This window comes from Vulpes vulpes, chromosome 8, assembly GCF_048418805.1.
Source record: "Vulpes vulpes isolate BD-2025 chromosome 8, VulVul3, whole genome shotgun sequence".
Taxonomy (NCBI): domain Eukaryota; kingdom Metazoa; phylum Chordata; class Mammalia; order Carnivora; family Canidae; genus Vulpes; species Vulpes vulpes.
In genome coordinates this window covers 49,548,190-49,569,804 of record NC_132787.1, presented here as the reverse complement: position 1 = coordinate 49,569,804, position 21,615 = coordinate 49,548,190, and the positions used below count along the sequence as shown (strand labels likewise).

Genomic DNA, 21,615 nt, shown 5'->3' with positions numbered 1-21,615 from the left:
GCGGTCACGTGGCACCCACCCCTCACCAACCTGTGTCTCCTAGGAACCCACCGTACTCAAGAGGACTTCGTCTTAACTAATTATGTCCGTGATGCCTGTATTTGCAAAATGCAGTACTGGGGGGTAGGACTTCAACATGTCTTTTTAGGGCACACAATCTGACCCATAACGTGTATCTAGGTATACGCTGCATTCTTACCTCAAGCTGCCAACTTTTCAGCTCATCGAGATATTACTTTTCTTTAAGGCAGGCACAAGTATATTTCTGAATTCTGATGCTCAGTAAGAAGAGCCATATTTATTTCTGCTCCCAATTCTCTAGGATAACTCAAGTTACCTCCACAGTTGAATTAACAGCTTCATAATGATGGGAAATATAATTCCATCAGTGATCTAAAGCAGCAAATAGTCTAAATGTGTTACAAACAAGTGTCATGAATAAAATAATAATGATGATGAGGGGCCCGTCATTTTAAAACAGTTGGCTTAGTCAGTTCAGCATCTGCCTTCGGCTGGGGTCATGATACTGGAATCCTGGGATAGAGCCCCACGTCAGGGTCAGGCTCCCTGCTCAGGGTAGTCTGCTTCTCCCTCTGCCTCTGCCCCTCCCCCTGCTTGTGCCCTCTGGCTCTCTCTCCATCAAATAAAATCTTTAAAAATTTAATTTAATTTAAAAAGTAAAACAGTTGGGAAAAACATCCTACCTGATTGTAGCTAACACAATTTTTTATTTTTCAAACCCATGAGATATGCAGTATGATACTTTATAGATGAAGAATCTAAGTAATTTGTCCAAGGTAACAGTCCATAAGTGGTAGAACTGAGATTCCACCACAGATTGACTCCAAACCCACATTTTAAAGTCATACAACTTAACTGTGCTTTGCCAGTTTTATGTAAAATTCCATCAAACCTTACTAAAAGCCATTTAGATTTGGCCAAAAGATGGCTTGGAGGCTGTGATTTCACCTCTATGAACAATAATGAAGACAACCGGTCCTAAAATGTAATGTATACAGTAAAATTACAGACACCAAGTGCTGTTTCTCTTTAGTCACATTGTTTTTATTTTTTTTTATTTTTTTTTTAATTTTTTTATTTATTTATGATAGTCACAGAGAGATAGAGAGAGGCAGAGACACAGGCAGAGGGAGAAGCAGGCTCCATGCACCGGGAGCCCGATGTGGGATTCGATCCCGGGTCTCCAGGATCGCGCCCTGGGCCAAAGGCAGGCGCCAAACTGCTGCGCCACCCAGGGATCCCCAGTCACATTGTTTTTAAAAACAAATAAAGGACAACAAAAGTGGAGGTGCTCCTGTCATCACCACCCCTCCCCACCACATACACCCAGTGAAAAGATTCCTATAGCAACTTGAGGTGAAAACTCTGGGCAAGAAAGAGACCTGGCTAAGGCGTACATTAGGACTACACCCCAGTATGACTGTTCTTTCAGTTACGTTATGAGCAGTAAACTCATGAACAGCCTGGGGAGGCTGCACCATCGCTTAAAGAGAGGGGCTCCACATAGGCACAAAAAAAGAAATTCTGACCATATCCTCTCTTCTAATCAGGATCCCAAAGTTAGAAAACAGCCACAGAAGGGCTGTGAGTTTTAAATATCATTTGCATAGATGCTTCTCTAATAGCATCAGTGCCAATGGTAGAGACAAAGTAGTACCTTAGGAGGTGAAAAGTTTGCCAACTGCAGGGAATGAGGCAAATTATACCCATTCCCATCTGGTATTTGGGGGGAATGATAAAATATTCTTTTAAGATTTTATTTGTTTGTTTGTTTGTTGGGGAGGGTGCACCAGCAGGGGAGAGAAATGCTACCTGTGCCCCCGAACTCTAGCCTTTGAGGGGAGAGCAGGGGGAGGGGCATAGGGAGAGGGAAAGAATCTCAAGCAGGCTACACTCTATGGAGCTGGAACCCCATGTGCAGCGGGGCTTGATCTCATGACCCTGAGATCATGACCTGAGCCAAAACCAAGAGTCAGACACTTAACCAACTGAGCCACCCAGGTGCCCTAGGGAATGCTAAAATATTTCTATATTGTTTACTTAATAAATAGTAAGTTCCTTAATACTGATGAAATTCTCATCTGCATTACATCACTTTAACAGCAGACTAACAGGCCATAATTAGGCAACGTTTTATTCTTTCAATTAGTAAGAAATTATCCTGAGACTATCTATTGGCCTTTCAAAGATCCATTTCCAATCACTTTTTTTTTAAGATGACTTTTTCAAAGACAGGGTTTGTTTACCACATGCAGTCCAAACTGAACCTCTAAAACAAGGATATCAAATAAGATATTACCTAGAGACCAGGCTTCTGGCATATTTCTAAATCCAGAAATGGAGAAAAATATATATATATACACAGATGTTCAGGGGGTACAGAGCAGCTCCCGAATATCTAAGCAAGGACAAACATAAAGGAAAACAGAAGACTGCCACCTTAGGTTTACACCTGACCCTCTGACAGATTGGACAATCCACCAGGGGAAGTCAAGGAACCTGGCAATTGGCTGACAGGATCCCTCCAAGGTCTGACAGATTGGACAATCCACCAGGGGAAGTCAAGGAACCTGGCAATTGGCTGACAGGATCCCTCCAAGGTCATTTTTTTCTTTGGGAAGCAGAGACACGTGGGAGAAGCAATCAGAGTAAAGAGAAAACAAAAACTGGGGAGACGAGCAGAAAGCTAGCAGCTGATCAACGGCAGCTGAGGAGGCTGAGGCAGTGAGCTACAGATACTGCTGTGCACCTCAGCAATTCCTACAGGCACAGGTTGGGGCTACAGGAGGAGAAAAATGCTACCTGTGCCCCAAGACTCTAGCCTTTGAGGCTTAGGGCATCTATACAGTAACAAGCCACTCTATGCACCAGCAACCATAATTGTGCAGTTTTATACAGGAAAACTGCCACAGAATAAAATGTATATATTTACAGTGGGCATCCCGTAGTAGAGGTTTCAATCTTACTCTAATATAGAATCTACTTGGGGAAGGGATGTGGACCATAAACTATAAGGTACAAATGCCTCGCTCTGGAAATTCCCCCGTTATCACACTGCTCCTGCCCTTTTTGACCTCCATGACCTTCATCTCTACCCCAGAAAATCTGAACCCAAAACTTTCCACAGCTTGTCTCCTCTTCATGAGTAAAATAAATTAGATAGATAGATGATAGATAGATAGATAGATAGATAGATAGATAGAATGTCATAACATTCCAGACTGTTCTATTAATGATGACACAGAGGGAATTGACAATTTCACATAATTCCAAGAACAGGGAGTAATTTATGGCTGCATCTCCTGGAGGCTAGAGCTGTAGGAAGATTCCAGAATGATTCTGGACCTTGGGAAGAGGAGTTCATGGCCCTTCCTTCCAGTGGTCTGTTAGAAACACCCCTTGACCTTACGACATGCATCAATTTCTTCTCCCATAATCTTAGTTTGTACATAAGTTTAGCATGGCCTTTTCCAACCTTGACTCCCCACCTCACAATGGGTGGTGTGTTTTGTAAATGCTAACAACTCCCACCATAGCTGTGACAAGTGAAAACAGGGCTGCGAAGATAACCTATTATATAGTATTTCCACTACTCAGATATAATAGATGTAAAGAAACCCAAGGGCGTAGATGGTAGTAAAAGGTACTAGAATAATTAGGAAAGGGCATGGAATCAAAACGAAGAAAGAAAGAAAAGGTCAAACTCACAGAAATAGAGATGAGCGGTGGCTGCCAGGGGCTGGAGTGAGGGGGAAGGGAAGAGATTGGTAATGGGAATAAACTTTCAGTTGTAACATGATTAAGGTCTGAGGACCTAATGTATAACATGGTGACCATAGTTGACAATGCTATATTGCATAACTGACATGTGCTAACTTATGTGTTCTCATCAAAATAAAAAATACCAGAAGATTCCAGAATGTTCTATTAAGGTTGTTATCCCAGAGGAATGTATTATGTATGTCAAATCATCACACTGTATGCTTTAAATTTATCACACTTTCATCAACTGTACCTCAGTAAAACTGAAAATAATGACATCATTGACTTTGAGTATTAAGAAACCTTTGCTTTTAACATGATTTGCTTATTTGCAATTTTATGCAACTTAATGTTTTCAAATGGCTGTGCTGGACAACCAACTCGCTCAATTCCTGAACATTTAACCATCAGAGTCAAGAAAGAGTATAGCCAACCCCTGTGCTTCACTGAAAAACCTCTCAGCTGAACTCCCTACCGCTAACTGGACATGCTTTCCTTTTTGTCTTAGTTCAAATCCCCAGGAAAGATTCTTACTGGCCCCATTCCTCTTTCTAAGTCCCAGAAATCACAGGTTGCTGACCAGCCTAGGAATTGGTCGTTTCAGCTGAGATGCCTTCCCTGCCCTGGATGCCTGCGGCTTATAGTGAGGGTTGAGATCAAGTGATAGAAAACACAGAAGTCTCAGCAGCAGGGACAGGAGGTAGGGCAGAAGTAAGCCAGTACCAAGATAAAGATATTAAAAATCCATCGGCCTTGTGCTCATTCCAACTACAGGCCATTTCAAAAAGATGAGCTCACAGAAATGACAGTGAGTTATCAGGGAAGGGTTACGCTGCATTTAAATATGATCCCTGAGAAGACGAGCATGCGAGATAGGGTCCGCTGGCACTTAGCATCCACCTGCTTATAGCATGCCTTCCTGAAAGGCAGGGGTTGGAAAATCAGAAACTGTATTTTCCAGGTTCCTTTACACAGTTAGTATTTGGGGTGAAAATTCAGTTCCACTGTTTAAGATGTAGGACACAAAATATGGAAGGCAGAAGTGGATCGGAGTTCCATCAGCCTGCAGCTTTCAGTGGTCTTTGGTCGGCAAAGAACGTCACAGGATGTCAGAATCCAGTCTCCAGCTGCAACGCTGTTGAGGGACAGTGACAGAAGGCAGTGCCAGCATCTAGTCAGCAGCTCAGAGGCATCAAGAAGGTGGCCCAGCATTGGCCAGATACCACACTGCAGACTTGAAGCAGCTACAATAGCAATAGCAGTGGCTGCTACGGTCCCCTGCGTCACAACGGCGGTGGGATTTTCTTACCTTAGTTGCAGTGACAGCCTCCTGAGGACTACTTTCCTGACAGCTCCCATGGCATGTGGTTCCAAGGTACCCTAGAAGTCACTCTCGGATTCCTGGCCTAGAGCCCAGCTCTCCAGCCCCCTTAAGATTCCCTAAGCAACAGATTCCCTGTATTACATACCTTTCTGTTTCCTGCACTTGACCCCCACTGATACTACTAGAGTCTCTGGAAGACTGGCTGTAGACACATGTTTTCAGGTCGACACCCATGCTGTTCTTTCACAGGCACACAAATGGCCCGGGCAAGACGGTACCATTCCCATTGGTCACACCTAATGAAAAGAATCTCCCCAGAACTAACACCCAAATCTCCCCCTTCTTTTTTTTTTTTTTTTTTAAGATTTTATTTATTTATTCATGAGAGACACAGGCAGAGGGAGAAGCAAGCTCCATGCAGGGAGCCCGATGTGGGACTCGATCCCGGGTCTCCAAGATCATGCCCTGGGCTGAAGGCAGCTCTAAGCCGCTGAGCCACCCGGGCTGCCCAAACCTCTCCCTTCTTAAGTGTTGCCTAATGCCAGGGAGTAACTTCTCTGCTGTGGCCAGCTCTCTGTGGCCTGGGACATTGGCTTGTCCCATCCCGAGCAGGAGCACAGCTCCCTGCTCAGCCATGTTAACCTGCATTACAGCCAGATGAGCTCAAGGATCTGAGCCCAAAGTGCCCTTGACAGTTCCTCTACCACACCCCTGAGCAGTCCCAAGCTCCACAATCCCTCTTCGCCCACTGCATCCCCTAGTCAGGCGAAGGCGAAAAATAAAAGGAGAGCTGGCTGTAATTCAGATTTGCGCTATCACCCCACCGAGAAGGGTAAGACAAGCAACAGCAATCTGCCATACAGAGCACCCATTCAGGAGTCTACTGAAAGCACTGCAAAGAATCTTTCTGATGGGAGAAATCATTTTCCAAAGCTAAAACAACAAGAACCAATACTCAAGTACAGAGCTGTTATACCAGCTTACAATTCTCTGACTATTTAGATCTAATCATAAGCTACCACATCACATAAGACTACAAATGTCCTGGAAACCTGTGGCACATAATGATCAACATTCCTCCCTACACTCCAACTCCTGGATTACAACTGTTGCTAACAATGCTCACGCATGCTGATGGCCCAGCAGGCTGAGGCCCACCTGTGATACTTAATGGCAAAGCAATGCAGATTTGGTAAAGAGACAGAATATGTTTAACAGGCTACTTCTTTTTTCACCAATTTCACTACAGTTTCCCACAGAAAATCTTATGCCAGAAACCAAAACAAGAACAACCAGAATTCCAGTCCACACTCAGCCAGCTTTGTGCTAGGGACTCTGAGCAGAGTCACCTGCCATTGCTAAGCCTCAATTTATTTATTTGCAAACTCAGGGTCTTAGTTGGATTGCCATGGTTCCTTCCAGTTGAATGACTGACTTCAAGCCGAAACAGAAAACATAACAGCATGAACACTTAAAGAATAAGAGGTGCCTAAACTCCACAACCTGATTCAATGGCCTCTTTGATGGGACCACCTTACTGCACAGTACTTGAAGCCCGAAAGAAAAGAGATCTACTTGAATATGATCTACTTCTACCTAGCTTGGCTAAATTTTATTTTATTTTTTTAAAGATTTTATTTATTCATGAGAGACACACAGAGAGAGAGAGAGGCAGAGACACAGGCAGAGGGAGAAGCAGGCTCCATGCAGGGAGCCTGAGGTGGGACTCGATCCCAGGTCTCCAGGATCATGCCCTGGACTGAAGGTGGTGCTAAACCGCTGAGCCACCTGGGCTGCCCGGCTAAATTTTATTTAAAAGCAGAGTATACTTTGAATAGTCTCATACTTATTTTTTTTTATTTTAAAGATTTTTACTTATTTCTTTGAGATAGAGAGAGAGCCATCAAGAGAGAGAGCGCACAAGTAGGGAGAGCAGCGGGGGGCGGGGGGAGAAGGGAGGAGAAGCAGACTCCTGCTGAGTGGGGAGTCCCATGCAGGGACTCGACCCCAGGACCCTGGGATCACAACCTAAGCCGAAGGCAGGCGCTTAACCAACTGAGCCACCCAGTGCCCAGGTCTGCATACTTATAAAACATTCCTAGTTCCCAAATTTATTCATTGTTCCATTCTTCAGAACATTTTTTAGGCCACCAGCCTCAAGATAAGTGTACGAACAAACACCTTCCTGATGAGTGAATTATAGAGTGAGTGGACAGGAAACATGAGAACCAGATATTATTTGCAGTATCAAGTATACAATTTTCACAAGTCTGTTTATCCTAAGAGTATCCAGGCTTTTACAGAGAACTGCTAAAATTATGATCTTACAAAAGGCAGCAAGAATTAATGCTAACTTTCTGGCTGATTGGTAATTCTTGGGAATAACTACTTCATCGTGCAGTTTAGCTATACAGATTAAACTGCAAGACCACAAACTTGTTTAGAAACAGAACCAAGGGGGATCCCTGGGTGGTGCAGCGGTTTGGCGCCTGCCTTTGGCCCAGGGCGCCATCCTAGAGACCCAGGATCACGCCCAGGGCGCGATCCTAGAGACCCAGGATAGAGTCCCACGTCGGGCTCCCAGTGCATGGAGCCTGCTTCTCCCTCTGCCTATGTCTCTGCCTCTCTCTCTCTCTCTCTCTCTCTCTCTCTCTATCATAAATAAATAAATAAAAGAAAATTGCTTTAAAAAAAAAAAGAAAGAAAGAAAGAAACAGAACCAAGCAATGCAGCTTTTATTTTAAGTAGCTGCCCAATGTTTCACTGCCTTTAACACCCACTCAAACAATTCAGAATTGTGGGGTTTTTTTTTTTTTTTCTTTTAACAGAGGAAAAGGAAGAAAGGCAGATTTTTCAGACACAATGAAATAATATTCTATTTGGAAAGTGAAGAAGGAAGACTTGAAACTGCTTTAGTTCACAGTCCTCGTTGAGTCTGAGACCTTTGCTGTGTTCATCTTTCTGGACCTTAGTTTTCTCATGGATAAAAGGGAGAGGATAATGTCTGACTCAAGGAGAATCACAAATATAAAATTTTTTACCGGAATACACGTGTGCCAAAATACACATCCTTATGAAACAAATGAGACAGGAGTATAATGTATGGACATACGATTGTTACTCAGGAAATGGCAGCTAGCATTTTCATGGTAAGTCCCCAAGTCAGAATATTCCTATTAGATTCAAAGCAAGGCCGCTGACTTAAGAGTCACAAACCAAGGGAAGGTTGATGTATCATTTCATCCACCAGCATTTCACTATGAGATGGCTCTAGTTAGCAATTCTAACTCTATTAAAAGGAAATTAAATTTTTAAGTAGTACGGACATTCTAACTGTAAACACTGAAACCAGTGAAAAGTATCCTTAGCTAAAATTAATAATATTTTAACAAAATGTTCTTTTGCCCAAAGCTATAGAAGTAGGTTAAGATATAGTTCTGTGAGCAGAGATAAGGAAATTGTATTATTTTAACAGATTTCATGACTTCATTAATCAATATATAGAATTGATACTGGAGAACCCTAGCAATAGGCTTCTGCAATAGAAGCAGTGATTTTCCAAATACAACCTAAAGACATCCAAGACAGACATACACTAATCTAAAAATACAAAGTCACACTATGATTTTTGATGAATCACACCCAATACCATGAATGTTGGTTTTGATATACAATAGCGTATTTACCAATAATTTAATAATATTTAATATTCACTAAAGATACAAACTACCAGACAACACTGAGCCAAACTGCAAAACTCCTACCATGCGCATGATACATAAACTGAAGGATGATATTCAAATCACTTTCCCGTTACCAGAGTTGAATATACTCATATGGTAATCAAGAATATAAAAACAGTATGAAAAGATATTCAGGTACCCACCCCTCTTTTTTGACATCCGACCTCTACTCCAAATACCTACCCCAGGTGGAGGCAGAAAAAAACAAAGGGGGTCAGATTTTAGCCTACTGTGTCTGCCAAGTGACTTTTTTAGGTGATTAAACAGAAACCATATTACACACTTATGCAGTGTTTCAAAGAGTCAATGAAGTAGTTCCTTAATGTTTGACTTCTATGAGATCATAGTTAAAAGGTATTATTAGAGAATGCGTAGCAATAATACAATAAAATTGTAGCCTCAAGTTATATTTAAAAAGGCTATTGTCTTAAAAGCAAAACATCCTGGGGGCACCTGGGTGGCTCAGTTGAACCACCAGACTCTCAATCTTAGATCTGGTCTTGATCTCAGGGTCCTGAGCTCTACACCCCATCATGCAGCCTATTTAAAGAAATAAAAGGTAGGTAGGTAGGTAAGTAAGTAGGTAAGTAAGTAAATAAATAAATAAATAAATAGCCAAAAATCCTGGAAAGCAATTATTTTAGAATTTCATCTTCAAAATGGTACAATAAGATGAGGTTTAAAAAATTGCATTAACTAGGTTAATAATAATTTTCTCAGTGCCAAAGATAATTAAGTGATCCTCCAAAGTATCAGATCTACCTAAGAACAAGCAGCACTGATTAACAAAATCTTAATGTTAAAAAAAATTTGAAAAAGTACTTTTTAGCTGTACACACTAAAAAACTGAGATGTTGACATCTTTTTTTTAAGATTTTTTTTTTTTAAATCTAGGGGAGAGAAAGCACAGGCTCATACACGTCGGGGGGCGGAGGAGGGACAGAGGGAGAAGGAGACAGAGTCTCAAGCAGATTCCCTGCTGAGTAAAGAGTCTGATGTAGGACTAGATCTCATGACCTTGAGATCAAGTCCTGAGCAGATATCAAGAGTCAGATGCTTAACCAACTGAGCTACCCAGGCAGCCCAAGATGTTGATATCTTAAAGAAAAAAAATTTAGATCAAAGCAGCTTTTAGGTTAAAAACTTCAAAAATTATAATATTTAAGTAAACTGAGTAAAATCAGTGCCTTTGGTCTATAATCAATACCTGGTTTTTAAAAAAATGACAGCTTTATAACAACTGTGTACTCCTGTTGGCTTCAAAGTAGGAGAGATTAAATGTTTCAAAAAGAGGCCATTTCCTGTAGTGTTATCTCCCCAGCATCCCATCTTTTAAGGAACTACTCATCCCTTGTCTCCTGAGGTTCTAAGTCAGTGCAGACACTGCACTTTCTATACCTAACCGCAAGAGTAGACATGCCACACAGGCCTGGCCAATCACGGTACCTCATTGCCTTCTCTCTACAACTGGTCCAAAAGATGGGCACAAAGTCCCTGCGTGAAATTCGCTATTGGACTCCAGGACAAAGATGAGAAGCTTTAAGGACTCTGTATGACTTGGGGGCTCAGGGCCACCTTTCTTGCTACACTGAGGACTGAGCTGAAGAAAAAGCCAATACAGAGGAAAAGAGCCAAGTGAAAGTCCCAATGACCATCACTTGAGTGCATGAATTTAGCTGTTACAGCCCTAGGTATGGGTTTTCATGTATGTAAGCCAATACATTCCTCAGCCTAGATTAACCTCAGTAGTTCCTGTCACTTGCTACGGAACTCTTACAAACACAGAAACTGACATGTGAATTAGGGTTTCTTTTTTCCCTTCCTGATGAGATCTGACCTACATATCAATAGATACCTGTTGCAAAATGGATAACCACATCCAAAGAGTAAAAGCTCTCTAGGGCTGCTCCATTTAAAGGGGATTTTTTAAGTCATTTTATTAGAGGGGAAAAAAGACAACTTCACTTCATTCTATTTGATGAAGATCAGAAATAAATTATTTATTAATTAATACTTCCCTTTACCCTCCCTTTCAGAGTATTTTCATTCCATAAAACTACTTCTGTGAAATGTCATCATGTGTAGTAAAACTCCATTTCTCGGGGGGCGGGGGAGTGGGGCAGGGAGGGCTAGGTGGCTCAGTCAGTTAAGGGTCCAAGTCGACTGATTTCAGCTCAGGTCATGATCCCCAGGGTTGTTAAGATCAAGCTCAGAGCTCAGCATTGGGCTCAGCAAGAAGTCAGCTTGAGATTCTCTCCCTTTCCACCTGCCCCTCCCCCTGTTTGCACTCTCTTTCTCTCTCTCTCTCAAATAAATTCTTTAAAAAAGAAAAAAATATTTTTCAGAGTCACATGTACTTCCCAATCAGAACAACAATGAGAAACAGGGTATTCATTCACAAACTTCCTGAAAGCAAGAAAAACAATTATGTGTTTAAAATTATCTTAAAAAAATAAAATAACAAAGAGCCTAAGATGCTAGAAAGTTTTAATTAAGTAGATCAGCTACTGTTCATAATACATACCCAAGACAAGGACATCCTCCAAATAAAATAGATGCTAATTTTAATAAATCTGAAGCAAATTTTCCTTCCAATCTGCATTCCATAATATTTTTTATAAACTCCAAATACATTATAGCAAACAGTTTAACCCTCTTTATTTCTTACTGAGTCTCTAAAACAGTATCTCCAGCACAAGTATTACTAAAACAAGGTACCTTACAATTTGAGCACAGTCTGTCTTTTCTCAGCTATTTAAATATGTCACAAGTCAAATGACAGTCCTCAAAATGTAGTCCATGCTCCCCTGGCCATGATGGGGTGACTGAAATTGGGGGAGAGATGCAGAACTGCTCCTGGGAACCACTGCAGTGTAGCTGCATGGGGACACAGTGCAAAGGCTGGCGGGGGGGGGGGGGGGGGGGGGGGGTTGGGGTTGGATGGAGGTATAATGGTGCAACCCTTTTCTCTGGAAGTCAGTCAACAGTGACTATAACAAAGGAAAAGGGGAAGTTAAGGTGGAAATTTATTTCCAGTTCTCTTTTATTCACCTCAAATGCAAATTGCATTTTCCTATAAAATTGGCTAGGCTTCCAAGGCAACACAAGAAAGCCTATTATCATAAAGCACAGTACCACTAGTAACATTTCAGCTACATTATGGGTTAAATAAAAATACTCATTACATTATGAGTTGAGGAAGGCTGAAGGTAGAAATAGCATTAAGCACTTCGCCAGCACTATTTCTAGAAGGAAAAAAAAAAACATTTCAAGTTCCAATTAAAAAAAAAAAACTTATGAGACAATTCATATTAGAACTGCTTACATATTTAAACAATTAACATGATTCTCCATTTTCTAATTATTCTATAATGTGAATTTTGTGCATTTATAAAAAATAAGGTTTTACACACGTTCACTATTGAGACCGACTATACCGTAGACCTATCTATATCGAATATTCCTTTTTCTCCTCCTCTGCTTCTTACATACTACTGAGAGGATACTAGTTTCACTAAACCAAAACCTATCTATCTTTCAAAGCCAAGCTAAGTTCAAAATTCTTCACAATTCTCTCCGCAGGTAAAGGCATGAGGCAAGGACCTTAACAAGACACACAAAGGGATGAAAGCTCTCACTCTCTCTCGCCTCATGTACACATTTACCTTCTATGAATTCACTCTGCACACCCAAATGAGGATAATTTTTAAATTAAAAGAAAGGTTTTTTATTAAAACAAAAACAAAAACCTAACTCTTCCCTGCAAGCAAACTGTTTCATCTGGTGTTCAACTGAAACATGGCAACTGGTTCCAAGGTGGGCGGAAAAGAGGTATATAGTAGTTGTTCTACAAATGGTACAAACCAGTGTAATAAAATACATTGTGAGTATAAACACAGATACAATGTATTTTGAGGACAATTTAACTAAGGGCTTGTCAAAGGATAATTGTGTTTATATTTGGTTACCCTCTTTTTGTAATGACTTGAGAACCCAAATCCTCTGTGAGATGTGACCCCACATCACTTTTTAGAACAGGGTGCTTGGCAACCAATGAATCAGTCTAGCTCCCACCAAAATTCATACTCAGACTTACCTAAAGAGTTTTACACTAAAGTACCAGGAGAAGAGTAAAAAAGGTAAAACCCTTACCACAGGGATTCTTTACCAATGAAACCTTAAGCTCCCATTAAAGTGTGACTTCTGGAAGTCAGAGATCGTTTCTCATTCATTTATTTATCTCATGTTTTTATATCACCGGCACTAGCTGACACGGGTACACCACCAAATGGCTGTTAAAGGAAGGAATGTGTGCCAGTAATCAAACTTTTGTTTTCTCTTTATAAAGTAAAACAAGCACTTTTTGGGGGGCAGGGGGGGAACATTCTGAGTAATATCCGTTCAAGGAAAAGAGCAACTCTTCCCCACAAACAAGTCTCTCATAAGACTAGCCTCTGAGATATTGAAAATGTTACCCTTAAGAGCAGTTTTAAATAAAGGACATTCATTCTCTCTGCCAAGATGCAGTACTGCAAGGAAATTATTTCTCAAAAATTCAGAAGAGAAACAAAACGATTAATTAGTTAAAAGGGTCACAGTTTTAGTCTCCAATACCAAAACACTTACCCTTTGTCAAACCCTAAACAACAAAAAACTGACCTAGGAATTGGCAGAGTTTGAAATTGGTACCTAATACTATAGTGGATCATAAAAATGAAATTCTCCTATAGCACACTCTCCAAACTCCTAAATGCTCACAAAATTTATAAAGCACTTGGAGGTTACATAGTAAAGAAACTATTCATCTGAGAAGATTATGCACTGACTTCACAAGTCAGATACTGGAGCAAAGGTAGATTTGTTTTACCATCAATTTACACAAATTAGAGACCAGGAAACACACACACACACACACACACACACACACACACACACACACTGAAATCTGTCTCTTATAATAAGAGGTTTTATCAAGTACATCCCAGAATCTCAGAGGAGGAGAAACAATTTCTATTCCCCAGGAACACAGTTATGTTCCAAGAAAATCAGTTTTAGTATTAAACTGAATAAAATAAAAATGGTCTGAAAACTGAAAAGAGCCAAATATTGTTTCTTCTGCCTCTATGGCATAAGTTCATCATTCACATGAATTGGATGGAATAGGGTCCAGAAGCTGAAGTTACTTGAGTTATTTTGAGGCCAATTTCAGATGCGAAAAAAAAAAATTGCTACCAAATTTTGAGAGGACAGGAAAGTTTCCAACTTCAGGTTTATCAAAATTCAATGCTGTTTCTCTAACAAAGAGGCTGCTTCACCCAATCTTTAGTTTCTATTGTTAAAAAACAAAGTTTTTTGATTTGGAAACCAACCAGGCTAGCTAGTTTCTCCCACCCTTCCCGTCTTTAAATATGACAACCAGGGGATCCCTGGGTGGCTCAGTGGTTTAGTGCCTGCCTTCGGCCCAGGGCGTGATCCTGGAGTCCCCGGATCGAGTCCCTCATTGGGCTCCCTACCATGGAGCCTGCTTCTCCCTCTGCCTGTGTCTCTGGCTCTCTCTCTCCCCCTGTGTCTCTCATGAATAAATAAATAAAATCTTTAAAAAAAAAAAAAAAAGCAAACAAATATGACAACCACCTAAACAAAACTCACAAGTCCCAAAAGAAAAAAAAAATCCAAAAGTTAAAAGAAAGAGGTAAAGTTATTCATCATTGGCATAACACAGACACCCTTACTTAAAAGCTTCTAGTAATGTTTCTTCACCAATGGGGAATGGATTTCTAGGAATGTGCTGTTTTTAACAAAATTCCCCTATAAGACAGATGTCTCAAAGAGTCAAAGGCAAACTCTGACCTAAAATTAACTGGCATTTCCACAAGATCTATTTCAAATTAGTTTTTGCTTAAATGATAACATTGTTTCTCATGATTTTCATCTCTAGACACAGTAGCCGATTTAAGGTAGTTGAAAGCAGGGATCCCTGGGTGGCGCAGCGGTTTAGCGCCTGCCTTTGGCCCAGGGCGTGATTCTGGAGACCCGGGATCGAATCCCACGTCAGGCTCCCAGTGCATGGAGCCTGCTTCTCCCTCTGTCTCTGCCTCTCTCTCTCTCTCTCTCTCTCTCTCTCTCTGATGACTATCATGAATAAATAAAAATTAAAAAAAAAAAAAGTTAAAAAAAATAATAAGGTAGTTGAAAGCAGTGCGTGCATAATAAAAACAGCAGACAATGATTCCATGTAATCTATCTATATTTAAATCTCTGGAGTAAAATCCACATCATAAGCAAGCACTGAAATATGTGTTTAAAAGTATATGAAGTGGGCAGCCCAGGTGGCTCAGCGGTTTAGCACCCCCTTCAGCCCAGGGCCTGATCCTGGAGACCCGGGATACAGTCCCACATCAGGCTCCTACTGGAGCCTGCTTCTCCCTTTGTCTGTGTCTCTGCCTCTCTCTCTCCCTCTCTGTGTCTCGAATGAATAAATAGAAATCTTAAATAAATAAATAAAGTATATGAAGAGGTGAACATTCATAGTCTGGAGAATTTTAGAACAAAATTAACTACTACTATCATTAATCAGAAAAGAAACTACTTAAAAATATGCTCTGAAAAAAAAAATCAAAGAAACCAATCCTGGTTACAGGACTAGATCATGAAACAATTTCATAAGAGGTCCAAAGTTCAACTTCGTTTACTACTGTGAAACTACAAAGTTCAAATTCAATGGAAAACTTTTCTCTTTGCAGACTTAAAAAAAAAAAAAGAAAGAAAGAAAGAAAGAAAGAAAGAAAAAAGAAGAAGAAGAACGAAAAGAAAAAAAAGACAGAATTGTAATTAAGAAACAGTTGACCAGTTGGGCCAAGAAAGAGGTGGAACTAAAGACTGTCCTAGAAGCAGGAATGCACTGATTGCTACATACTACGTGAACACTAAGCAAGAATCAGATTCCAATAAGAAATCCCCTAATTCTCTCAAGAACAGCCTAGGATTAGGAACCGTATTTTAAAGAGTTAATTTTGTTGCAATCTTTAATGGAATCTGCAAGAAAAAGAAAATACTAAAAGCCCCAAATCAAAGATCAAAGACAATCACTGCCAGAAAGAACTTAAGTCATCCAGGTGTTGATGCTGGCTTTGGCTGAGTTCCCCTTAGCTCATACAAGACAAAAAGGAGAAAGCTAGGAAGGTTCCACACTCATCCTTTTGCCACGGACTTTGTCAGAAAACAACGAATGTGAGATAATTCCCCACGCATATTACATCTCAGAGAAATGCTAAATTTACTCTAGCACCGTACTAGTTTCTAAATGACATGTTATAGATACAGTTTAAAAGAGTTACTAAATCAAGACAAGAGACAGTGTTAAAGTACACTTTACAATTCCATATTAAAATGGAAAATCCATTTCTCTCACAAAGTTTAGATAAAATGAAAAAAAAATGTGCAAAGCACATTCCTTTTTAAATTTCCTTGCTTTGTATTTTCATACTTTTCAAATTTAATCCCAACAGTACAGAATCCTTGTCTCCTCTGGAGATGGTGTATATATGCCCCCAAAGTTCTAGGAATAACCTCCTCTAGTTCCTTAATATTTGAAGTCTTGTGCTTCATTGCAAAAACCTTGCTATTTTATAACAAATGTTGTTTAAGCAGAGCCATTTAAGAAAGCCAATTCATGTCATGCTTAACATGAGGCTATTACGAAACTAAGAACACTATTCTTTGAGAAATCAACCTTTTTAAATTACAATTTACTTAGAAACAAGAATATAATCTCAGATGACACACAGTGGTTTCCTTTAGAAATTACTGAAGCGGAGCATATCTTTAAAGAAATAAGTTTTATTATTAATGATCAGAAAATATGCTACACTCATTAATATAAATCTTTCCCTTTTTTTGGCTAAACATGTAAAGTACGAAAGTACTTAAGGTTGTCAGGAGGGCGAAATGTTACTACTATAAAAATGTCAACTACATTCTGGGGCATGTGATGTTTGTTCGACCCAGCTAATTGATATTACTGAATACACTCTAAACTTTGAATTATTTTCTCAAATTTGATATAAACCTTGAGAAAATATATAACATGCAATCAGACTAATATATTAAAGATCTCCCCAGTCTTCTAAAAGAATCACAAGGACTTGAGGATATGCTGACTTCCTCAATCTATTAAATCTTAAACTATTTTTGAAAATAAGTTACATTCTCATTCATGCCCCTAACTAATCAAAACAAAACACAATGATGTAGATGTTCTCATTATTCCCTGACTCGTGGGATTTGAACTAAATGGCACCTACACTAGTAAACGGTGTATTATATAGTATTTTGCATATTACAGACAGTGCCTGACTGACTAAATGACAGCCCCCAAAACCTTTCTTCCACCTTTCACATATGGCTCAAAAAGTTTGAGTCCAGAATTCCTTAATTTGCAAAACTATACCAAAAAAAAAAAAAAAAAAGATGTTTAAAGTCTGCCAAAGTCTTTTTAAATTAACAATAAAGAAGAAAACCTTATGTAAACTGTAAGCTTAAAATGAATACGATGAAATAGACCACATGAAGAAAATCTTAAGATTGCAGGGACATGTGAGTGTGTGTGTATACACCCACAATACTCACACATATGTATACTGCACCACAAACCATCAGTTCCCATTAAGCCCAAGGACTATGAAAGAGAGATCTCCAAAGTGAGCTGCTGAGAAAGAAAAAACAATGTGAGGGAGAGAACACGTTAAATTTTTCTCCCGAATTTTCTAGCATCTTGCAGTGAAGGGGTGGACTGACCCCTCTAGCCCAAGTCACAATTAAACAGCCCGTTACATTTTGATGCACTATGTAATTCGGTGGACAGGGCACACTCTGCAAAATTGGCTTGATTTCTAACAACGTTGTGATCATAACGTTACCAGCATCTCAGAAAACAGAAGCACATTCTAACCAACGCTGGGCCGACCAAGAACGCTGTGGGTAACAACCACGGAAGGGCCGTCGCATACTAGCAGATTCCGCTGTGCGCAGTCTGATCAATGCTTTGAAAGATAAACCTAACGTGCTTTGCAGATTCGACTTGCATAAAAGACACCAGGGCAACGGGGGTCCATTTTACCCACCACTTGTACAGAATCTGTGTGAAACCAAAGGTCTAGAAAGGGTTTTACTCAGAAGAGGCACCTAGGTGTCCGTTCAAAGCCCAGACTCTTCAACGGCTCCGCACAAGAACACGCGCCTCCGCCTCGTATCACGTACTGCACAGCACCGATACCCAGACACCTGGAACCACCTGCACCGAGCGAGCTGGGCTGTCAGCTCCAGGGTGCTGCTAGCGAGCAGGAAACCCTGGAGCAGCTCAGCCCTCCCGGGTGCGCTAGGCGGTAACCTTGGCACCAAGTGCCTCGACAGTACAAAGCCTCCGTCCCTATTCGAAAACGCGCACGACTGTTCCAAAGAATATGCTACAATCACGAGGACCTCGTCTACAAAGGAGAGCTTAAAAGGCGGCTTTTCTCTCTCTGGCCAAAAACTCTCCATAGGAGACGGGGCTACAAATCTGGGAAACCCAGTTTCTAGGGGCAATTCTAGAACAGCCTGCAGAGCAGCCTCGCCGAGCCGGAGCTCAGTTTTCCTCTCAGCAGAATGGACAATCAGCACCGCCAGCCTTCGCCCCCGCCCCCGCCAGGGAGTCCGGCGCTGCCAGGGCGGCGAGCGACGGGGGGAGGGCCCGCTGCTGCCGGACACCCACCCCGCTTCCCTCCAGACCTGCCACCGAAAGCAGGGCCGGCGTACCTGGCCTCACGGTCTTGAGACGGATGGGCTCTCGGAAGTGGCGGATGACAGCCAGGGTGTCCCGGTTGGTGAGCCCGCTGACAGGCGTCCCGTTCACCTCCAGCAGCACATCCCCCGGGCTGGGCGCCTTGCCCGAGACCACGCAGCAGGTGCCGCCGCCGGGCTCCTCCCGCAGCCGCCCCAGGTAAGGGAACTCGCCGCGCTCCGCGCCGCCCCGGACCTCGGCGCCCAAGTCGCCCGGGGGCCCGGCCCAGGAAACCGCGCACTCCTGCACCTTGCTGAGCCAGTGCTTCTTCTTCTTCAGCGTCTTCGACATCCCGACCCCCGCTGCACCATGGGGGAGACCCCGCGCGGGCGGCGGGGGCGCCGCTCCGGCCCCCGGTCAGCGGGGGCCCGGGGGCCCGGCGGCCCGTGCAGCGCGTGCAGCCGGCGAGGCGGCCTCGCCGCGCCCGCGCCCCCCACCCCGACCGCAGCCCGCAGCCCGCAGCCCGCAGCCCCAGCCCCAGCCCCCGGCCCCCGGCCCCCGGCCCCCGGCCCCGAGACGCCCCTCCGACGCCCCTCCCGGCCGCGCTCCCCGGGGCTCCCGGGCTCCGCGAGGACCGCCCCGGGCGGGCGAGGCCGAAACAGGAGACGAGAGCAGCCCCCGGGCGGCTCCACAGGGGTTCCGGGCGGGGTCGCGGCCGCCGGCTGGCCCCCCGGGCTCCGCGCCGGAGCGGCGGGAAAGGCAGGAGCAGGGGGCGGGGAGGCGGGCGAGGAGGGGCCGCAACGAGAAAAATCCGTCGGGGGCGCGCAGAAGCGCGCGTAGACCGGTCGCAGGATCGATCGTGGCCGCTGCGGAGCTGGAGCGCGGAGACCAACGCCTGCCGGAGCTGCCAGGAAACTGCCGCTTTCAAACCCGCCGCAACCCCCTCCGCCTCCCTCGTCCTTTCCCCCTCCCCCGCCCTCGCCGTCGCCCTCGCCCTCGCCGTCGCCGCCGCCCGGCCCTCAGCCGGAGCCCCGCCCCCTCCTGCCGCGCGGCGCCCGGCGCGCTGCCGTCACAGGCCCGGCGCCCGGACACCAGCCCCGGCTCTCGACTCCCTCGCGGCGATTGGCCCCCGCCGGGCCGGGGGCGGGCCCTCGGCGAGAGTGCGGGCCGCCGACGGGCTGGGGGCAGGGGAGGAGGCGGGCCCTGGGATGAGTGAAGTTTAAAGGGTGGAAAAAAAGTTTGAAGAGCGAGGGAGGGCGGAGGGAGGGCGGAGGGACCGGCAGGGGCTGCGACCGGCCCCCCGCGGCAGGCCGGAGGGCGGCCCCCCTGGCGGCGGCCGGAGCCCGGCGAAAACTCGGACAGGGAAAGCGGGAAGAACTCGGAGGTGGAGGCGTGGCCGGGGAGCCGGGCGGAGCAGGGGGTGGAGCTCAGCCGGCCCGGGCGCTGCCCGCGGAAGGTGCGCCTGGCTGGGGAGTGACGCGCACAGCCCGCTCGCGGCCCGGCGTGCCGAGGTCTCCGGGAGGCCTCTCACAGCCGATCCCTTGCGCTCATTCAAGAAATGTTACTGGACGCCCGTGACGGAAGGTAAAGCAGAGCCCTGAGTCCTGCTGTGTGGCCTGGGGCAAATTAGACAACCTCTCTGAACCGCTGCATCCGCAGCTGCAAAGTGCAGACGATCGTACTCCTCCAGACTGTTGTGAGCATGGCATTTAGTACATATGAAATATCTGCACGGCGCCTCACGGGAGGAGGGTGGTTCCTCCTTGGCAGCTGGTGATATTAACCATGACTTTATGTCAGAAATTGTGCTGGGTACTGGGGTTCAAAGATGAAGAAAATAGCTCTCAAGGAGATCGTAGTTCTGGTGGAGAGACCGACAAGTCCACAGGCCGCCCGCAATGAGGGGTGATGTGGAGGTAGAAGTCAGGATTAGAACTCGCCCAGGAACTAGCAGACCTGCGTGCTGCTTGCTGCTTGACCTTGGCCGAACCTCAGCTTCAAGTTTATTCATCTGTAAAGGAGGCGGCGATGGGAGAGCAAACATTGAATAAAGAGCATCTCAGGTCCCTTTCAGCACTGATTTTTCAAAACAGCTATTGAGCATTTTCATTCCCTCACACTCTCCCCAGCTTTTTGTCTTGTAAAAATCCTATCCAGGGGCCCCTGGGGAGCTTAGTGCTTGAGAGTCTGCCTTCAGCTCAGGTCATGACCCCGGGGTCCTGAAATCGAGTCCTGCTGGTATCAGTCTCCCGCATGGAGCCTGCTTCTCCCTCTGTCTGTGTCCCTGTCTCTCTCTCTCTGTGTCTCTCATGAATAAGTAAATAAAATCTTTGCAAATCCTATCCGTCCTTAGTCCAAATGCCATCTCTTCCAGGTGGCCTTCTTTGATTCCTTGTCCTCAAAGTAGAAACCTTTCTCTGAGCAATGAGACTTTGTTTTACGTTTGCAGAGTGGCTCCTAATTTCATAGTTTCCTGCCTCCCTTTAATAATTGAGGAAAGCCCTTACTTACACAGTGAATAACTCCACCGAATCTCATCATGTGTCAGATAGAGTGGACCAAGTTTCAGCAACTGCAGTGATTTTGTTCATGCCATAGTATCAGTCAGAGCCTGACAGAAAACAAATGGTACTTTACAAAGATGTGGGCCGGGCATGGGAAGCCCCAAGGGTAGTGTGGAACCCCCAGGCTGTAAGCTCCTAGGTCTGCAGAAGAGGAAGGAACCAAAATTCAGCACAAAAGGGGCAGCCGGACAGGAATGTGTGAACTTCAATCAAGGGATGCAGTCGGCTTAAGTAATCGCCCCAGGATGATGCTGGAGGATTTCTATCTCACTTGTGCCTTCCTCTTCCAGTCTCCTGCTGGTGCATCCCAGTGGCCAAATCCACCCAGAAGCCAGAGGGCAAGAGAACCCTTTGCTGCAATCCATCTCAGTCAGTCACACAGAGAAGAGGAAATTGTGCATCTAGAGAGAAAAGGGGGAAACATCTAGTACAGACACACAG

The 21,615-nt window shown here is 43.9% G+C and overlaps 1 protein-coding gene across 6 annotated transcripts in view; it reads right to left on the bottom strand.

The window, feature by feature from the left end:
• MAGI3 (membrane associated guanylate kinase, WW and PDZ domain containing 3) overlaps positions 1-19,107 on the bottom strand; it is a 234,726-nt gene extending 215,619 nt beyond the window's left edge. For 5 of the 6 annotated variants that reach the window (XM_025983311.2, XM_025983309.2, XM_072766497.1 and 2 more), the window contains exon 1: positions 18,646-19,107. In XM_025983311.2, the coding sequence (XP_025839096.1) occupies positions 18,646-18,961 (316 nt within the window). In that variant the 5' untranslated portion in view covers positions 18,962-19,107. Of the gene's footprint in view, positions 1-17,478; positions 17,802-18,645 lie in introns of those variants that run through there. The other variant, XM_072766499.1, reaches the window with a different exon arrangement.
• Positions 19,108-21,615: the final 2,508 nt, after the last annotated feature.